Source organism: Opisthorchis viverrini (assembly GCF_000715545.1).
Source record: "Opisthorchis viverrini unplaced genomic scaffold opera_v5_719, whole genome shotgun sequence".
In the NCBI taxonomy this organism is placed as follows: domain Eukaryota; kingdom Metazoa; phylum Platyhelminthes; class Trematoda; order Opisthorchiida; family Opisthorchiidae; genus Opisthorchis; species Opisthorchis viverrini.
This window is the reverse complement of record NW_008752374.1, coordinates 21,377-28,781: the sequence shown is the minus strand read 5'-3', so window position 1 is coordinate 28,781 and position 7,405 is coordinate 21,377. Positions and strand designations below refer to the sequence as shown.

General features: G+C 41.2%; 1 protein-coding gene across 1 annotated transcript in view; it reads right to left on the bottom strand.

Moving 5' to 3' along the window:
- T265_12011 (hypothetical protein) overlaps positions 1-7,192 on the bottom strand; it is a gene marked incomplete at both ends in the record, with an annotated part of 35,779 nt that extends 28,587 nt beyond the window's left edge. Inside the window, one exon of the mRNA XM_009178893.1 lies at positions 7,139-7,192. Coding sequence (XP_009177157.1) covers positions 7,139-7,158 — 20 coding nt within the window. The remainder of the gene's footprint in view (positions 1-7,138) is intronic.
- Between the last annotated feature and the right edge of the window lie 213 nt (positions 7,193-7,405).

The window sequence follows — 7,405 nt, the reverse complement described above, 5'->3', positions numbered from 1 at the left end:
GACGGTGATGACATCGCCCAATGAAGAGCACACCCAACACTCGTTTTCCGTTTGCGATTGCGTGGGCTGGTGTATGATAGTTCCCATTTTGTTTTTGCTTTATTAAGTCTAAGTGTAGGGAAAAAAACGTACGCGGAGTGGCCGTTTGTCAGCAAACACCAGGTGAACAAATACAAAAAGTTGAACAGGAAATCAAGTTTCCTATTCAACTTGTTTTTAAAAATGGGACATTTCAAGCACCTTCTTGATCTTTCGTGGGTACTGAATGACACTCTCGGAACTTCAGTCGGACGCTGCGAAGCAGGTCATAAACCCTAACTTCCAGTTGACGCGGGGCGGCATGAGAAAATCACTTACTACTTTCTCGCCCCATCGGTAGTGTGGTGGTTACGACGAGGTCAGCATGGTTGTTTAAGCGTAATGCGCAACCTTGACAGTAGTTACCAAAATTACATTCAGTGTGATTTGACATGTCTAGTTCTTTTCAGATTTCAAAGGTACGTGATGTTTGTTGACAAGACGAGTCGGTTATTTTTGTAAGACTTGTGGTGATACATATAGTGGGATGCGTACTCATTCTTACCAGAGCCCATTTCATATTCACTTGTCCTCTTTCTGCCGCTATAGTTTTTCAACTTACTGTTGGTTATCGCATTTTCCATCTGCCCCAGAGTTTGAGTCATGTTCACGAAATTGTCACACAGATTTCGCGAAATTTGATGATATTCAGAATCATGTTAAAGATCATGCGGGATAAACTTTGAGAGGGAAGTTTTTACCGGCTACACCCTTTGGTAATCAGTCAATCGAACGTCAACTTGTTTAGATGGATCATGCTAAATCCTCCTCTGTTTGTGCTTAACTGCGACAGGCGTTCGACAATTTTGCTAGCGTTCACCAAAATGTTGTTCGCTCAACAAAGTGTTTGAAACTGATGCCAACCTATCGAATAGCGTCGCGCTTGTTTTCAAGCATGCAATCCATTCCGTGGTCAATCGACACGGAATGCCTAATTTTTGAATAACAAAAGTCGCTTCTTGTTTCGATATGTGTAGGGATTCAGAATTTATTCCTAATTTCTTGTCCGCGCACGTCTGACGGGGAAATATCTAACTGTGTAGAAATCTGAAATTAATTTTTTCTAATCTCATCTCGTGAACACGCACACGGCGATGCATTCGCCACCACCCGGATTTTGCTTACCCTTATAATGCTTTCTGAATCGATGGTACAAAATTTCAGCACCATATCCGGAGTCGGTCATCGTGGGTACCGATGCCCTCGATAATGCCCTGCCTCCCTCAAAACAGTTGTGAAGAAGTTTTAGATAGAGCCACACGATGTAAAACAAACTTGTATTACCGTTTGTGGGAGTGAACTAAATTTCCAAAGCCCAGGTTGTGAGATCGATAAAATAATTTCACATCTGCATAGTATCTGACTTGTTCAGCCTCCTGTTACCGACTGGTTGTTGTTTCAACCGACACTTTGAATAGGAAATTAGGTTGCATGTAATCGTTTCTTGTTTCAACGCGTTACGCGCCCGGTTTTCCTCATGCTAACTTGCAACACGAGGTTCACTATCGGGAGCTGCCAACTCATAGACATTTACCACAAACAGACTGTGAAAAAGCTGCACTGTATGGTACTGCGTTGGACGACGGAAGGTTGAAAAAGCAAACATTCATCAATGTGTTGCAAATATACTTTTATTTGTTATTTTTTTCCCCCCCCGCCACAAGGTTGGAAAAAAGCCGAAATGTTGGGACTCCCAACAATTCTCCATGCATTCATTTCGTACGACATATAGTGGTAATGCACGCACTTCCAGGTACTGAACCCCCACGTGGAGCTCAAGTGCAACTAGCAACTTGGCTTCCAGCAGATAATCCATTATAAATCCTCAGTTTTTCAAACATGCCAAGAATCGATGATAGGGGAGCTGCTGGTCAACAAAAGCACGTATGCAGATGTGTGCCCGCTCAAATAACAAAAATCAATGTGTTGCATTGCTAGTTAAGTTGCCGGCTTGCGCCTTTGGGAACAAATTCAACGCTTACTTCCACTGGATGTGACTCACACATTGTAAGCCTAGACGAAACGGGTAAAGGTTCTTTGGCAATTTGAATATCTTACCCCCGAATATATTCCGCTTACTGATCTAGATAGAGCAAATTTATTACATATTACTTTCGGAATAAACAAACACCACCTGCTAGCAAAGATATCCCAGATATTTTTTACGGACTGGTTTCCACGGTTTCCCTCCTGATCTGGCGGATGTTTTGCGCCTTCCTGACAGATATTTTTTGCATGGCATAGACAATACAGCAATCGGCAAGGAAGAGAGAAAACCGGACCTGAAACTTTGGCGTGCGTCGACGAGAACAAAGTATGCAATTTCCGAACGGCTTGTCTTGGACAACACTTTACCGGAAGGCTTTGCTTTGTAAAGATAGAGTTTGGTTCTAAGTAAATATGAGCTTTATATCAACATCCGGTTACAAAAGCCACTCCGGAGATTTATGTTCAACTTGCACTCGGTTGTAGGTCACACAAATCATAGCATGCATAACAAATATAGGCATCATCAATCCCCATGAATGAAAATGTCACAGATTTGACATACCGAATTATTTGCAAGTTTTGCAGCCAGGTTTGACATATCTAATGATACGTGTTACAGAGAAGAACCAATGGTCGTTCATGGACGTTCTCGGTTATATTTAGTACTCGCGATAAACTCCCTCTACACTTGGAGCATCATTCCACGACATTCTAAAAACACCTCTTTGCATGATTTTTCATGGCCACTACCACTTAGACCGACCAAACTTTAATAAAATATCTGCATTAGATTTATCACACTTGGGTATTTTCAACTGCGTGCCGGTCGCACGTCACCTTCAGAAAGTAACTGACTGTTATTCCTGCCAGTTGCGAGTAACCATACACCAATTATCGCTTTCTGCGCCACAACACATTTATGGGCGCGTTTTGTTACTCTGGGTATATGGACGCTTTTTGGTGATATTTAGCAGCGTAACATCCTTGTATGCATAGGCTGTAAGCGGGAGCTGCGACAATTATTTGACTTATCTTTTATCCCTCATTTTCTGACTCGTAATTGAAAGATTCTAGTGACAAAAACTCGAGGCGGGCCATAACTTCCATGGTTTGTCATGTAAAATACTAGTCAGTCTGCCTAACTTCAATTCGGGCGACTCTTTTTGATGAAATCAAACAGGGCATATCATTCCTTGACGTTGGTAAACTTAGGGAAAATGAAATCTCGGTAGACCAGATAGTCGCCTCAGTATCGGTCTAAACCTCCAAAATTGCCGGAGAAATAAAAATCTCGGAGCCTTCGAAGTAGTTTGGAAGTAAATTGAGACAGATGAAATGGGGAGTTGTTTACTTGTCACAAGTGAACCCCGATATTTTTTGGAGAAAAGTTGTTCTTGGATTACGCGGAGAACAACCATCTGGGAGGGATTTCCCTTGTTTTTTCCCATCCCTAGTCGCTCACTCTCGCTCAGATGTAATTAAAGTTGACCGTACTTTTAATCTTAATACCGCAGTTTACTGCTAACTTTCGAAAAATGCGTCCTTTTCAAAAACTAGCAAAAAGAATGAAATCATTTTTAATTTCCATTTTCTCACATTGGTTCTGGTTTTTTGTGGTCTTGATGTAAATATTCATCTCTGATACCTCCCAGTTGTATTTTATCACAACTACTACGCAACTAAATTTGTGGCGTTGGCTTCAATATCACGACAAGATATCATGACGTCCGTTCATACATACCTACGGATAATTGCCTCTTTCACCATGCTCTTTGCGCACGACTTTTTAAACAGACTTCTATCTTGCGCTTCTTGTGAGTACAGGCAGCTTATGCGTTACCCGTAGATGTTTCGTATACGGCATATGTGCGGCTCAAAACGCTGTTCTAACTGCTTCAGCGTGTTCTATTTTTGTAGAATGCCCTGCGTAAGCACACTGATTATGAATATGCAAACCAAAGTGGAGAGTGCCTTGCGCTTCTCTTATTCTTTCCATGTAAAATCACTATATTAATGCCACCAAATTCGAGAAGATTGTAGGCGTAGTTCTTTGTATTCGCCTAGACTGAATACCCGGTGTATGAACCTAATTCCAAAGTTTTAATTAGCTGGGGATAAGCGAATGCCAATGAGGGAGTCTTGGTGGTCCTAACGGCTGATAAGATGTTGAACTGGTCGAGGAATTGAGGAACATAACTCGATTTCTCACAAGATATGGCAAGCAACGAACACACACTGTAAATTCGTTTGTCAAATTAATCACACAATGCTAACTGAGATAACTTGCTCAGAAAAAGCGTTTTTGATTTTTGTGTGATTGCTTCTAAAAAGGATGAATGAACCCTGTGAGCACATCGCTGCGTTTCCGAGTGATGCCCTAATGGTGTCTATGTACGGATTGCATCCCATTATCATCATCCACCGACCTATCTAGCACCACTCTAGTAGATACAGGAATCTAAATATCTGCTAGCAAGGGACGGCGTGAATTTATTGCACACCAGGTGCGGCTGAAACCCACAAAACGCAGAATACCACTGCTTGCTTGTGAACCCAAAGACCAGGATTAGATTTTTGTGGGGTCTCCAAATTTTCTGGATGAACCACCGCAACTGGATGCATAGTAGCAAGTTATGAAATTCATTGTCAAGCTACATTACGTGGAAACACAGTTCAAGCTTGTGCATCGTATCAATATCTCGCTGACTGGATAACCTAAAAATAGTTGCACGTTGCTCAGCATTTACAAGCAGCAATCTTGTAAATCAATGAGTCAGAATTCGCGTTACCCTTACCTCAACTCTCACCACAAACATGCAACTGTCTATGTGCATAACTGAGCATCAGTTAGCTTTACACGACATTTGTTCAATAGGCAGAAGCACAACCGGTTTTTTTGTGGAAGCTGGCATAATGCTCACACCGAAAGAAGACTGATTAGCGAATGTTATTAGAGTATACTAAATAAGTTCGCATGTTGTGGATTACCAGAATTCGATTAACGCACAAAATGCTTTGGAACGCGTGTGTACTTTACATCTCATTCTATATGTCATACTTGCGCCCCAAAACCAGTTCATGTTAAGGTGCAATACTGCTCCGTCAAACTACTCAATCAAACAATTGAATTTCATTCAGAAATTCAAACAGGCACCACCGTAATCCTAAGCACCACTATCCAACCTACTGAAAATCGATTTTTTATCCCGTGTACAAGCTAGATATTGAATTGATCAACCACACCACTTGCAAAAATCAGCAGCTCTGAAAAGTTTCATTTAGGAAGAATAAGCTGTGGCGGATCACACAGGCAATTCTGTAACCCACAACTCGTAGTGTAGAAAGCAGTCGGTTACGGCGAACGTCTCATTAAATAAACTACAAGGATTTAGTAAGCAGTCAGCAAGTAAAGCGTGAGCGAGAAAATGCTGCGAGCAACAGTGCAACTTGGAAAATTCAACTCATGATGAGCTCGAAGTGATATTTTTCATAAGACGATCATCATTGACAGTCAGTATTCCCTAAAGTTACCCGGTGCGGAGCAGTTCACTGCACCAGGCAAAACAGAGTGCAACGAATGGTCCAAAGTATTCCGCTGTTTGGCCGTAAGGTAGAATTTTGAATGGGGCAGGTCGTTGACAAATTGATTCTGTTTATTGAAATTTATAGAGACCTTCTCTATTTCTATTTTATCGCCTTACGCTGGAACATTTGGGGGAGCATCAGTCTCTTGAGCTTTAGTTCTCGAAAGTTGCTCTTCATGGAACGTCACAACAATTAAACGATTCAGTCACAAAAATATGATGGACATACACTCACTTCTAACGGGATAAAATTTCTTTCTTCCCCGCAACCCGGCATGGTGCATGTCAAAGGTGAGCCGAAAAATGATAGCGCAGCTATTGGAATTTTTTTCGCAGATTAAAGTTACTCGCTTCTCACAGATTCACTGGATTTTGCATGATTTGCAAGTTTGCATAGTTTTCAGCGGTTGCGCCAGCCAGGCAACATGTGTGTATTATTGTTCGAAAACGACTGTGCCATGATAAGGTGTACCTTTGGTTAAAGCGGGTTTTTGCAGTCGGCGCAATATGAGGAAATATTTCCCTTAAGGCCAGGTTTTACCACTCGTGAACGGTGAAATGTCATCTAGTGTAAAGTTGTATACAAGTGAACAACAAAAGAGCGGCCACAAGCTATTGGACACAAAAGTGGACATCTCATTTGTACACAGCTTTTGGAATGTTATTATTCTCAAGCGCTCCCTTGAGCCCACATGGGCGTCGTTCGATTATTGAAAATGTTGAACGAAAACACGTTGTGAATGCATAATTTTCGTAATCACACGGGGATATTAATATAGGTTATTCAACATGGAACGTGAGTTCAGGTTACCACTAATCATCCAATATCTGTCTTAACTCAGTGGTCTGAAATGAGGACCTAAAAACCGATGTAATTATAATGATCTTACCATTGTCATTCACTTGGTTTCATCACTCCATACACGGGGTGGGTTTTTAAAGTAAAAAGAGAAACATTAGCTCAGAATTGCACTCGAGAATGTCGCATGATAGTCAAGAATGTAATCGACAACCCGATAAACTTCGACTTTAATCACCGACTTTAATTAAGAGGAGCAAACGCCAACGTGTTGCAATATCCGCTAAGTGCCCCCGTAAATTGTCACAAAATGTTAAATATTCCTCCTGAGCTAAGTAATGGTCTTCGACGAGGCTGCATTATGTGCGTCATCACGTACCTCGAAATCAAACCACATTTTGTTATTTTATTTACCGAATAAATGCAAATTCACCCTTTTGTAATGCTAATGGGGTGGTAAACGTGCTGTCTGCACAAATTTTGCATGGGCAGTACACAAATTTCACAGATTCGATGCCACAGATTCAGTTGTGATTTAACTAGGCAGTATCAGTTTGGATCCCCAGATTTTCATATGAACGGAAAGACGGAGATTTGAGTAACCATTATTATTAAGAGCCAAACAACCGACATGTTGACGCACTCAGACTTAAAAGACACCAGGTAAACAGCCGTCAACGAAGCGTACAAAATCTTCTCCTTGTACATTTTTGAAAATAAGGGCTATCGCAAATGGCGAATCCTGAAAGAAGGAAGAATAAATAAAATTTAAAATGTGTCACTTTGTGCTGACATATAGTATTCACAACCAGACTCGACTGGAATCAAATGGAACTGGGTAATGCGACTTTCCAATAATAATTAGGAAGTACGAACTAAGACACTAAATTGGAAAACTCAGGCCACCAACGTCATGTTGTCGTCCATTTTGTAAAGACATGATGCTCTCTTCTGA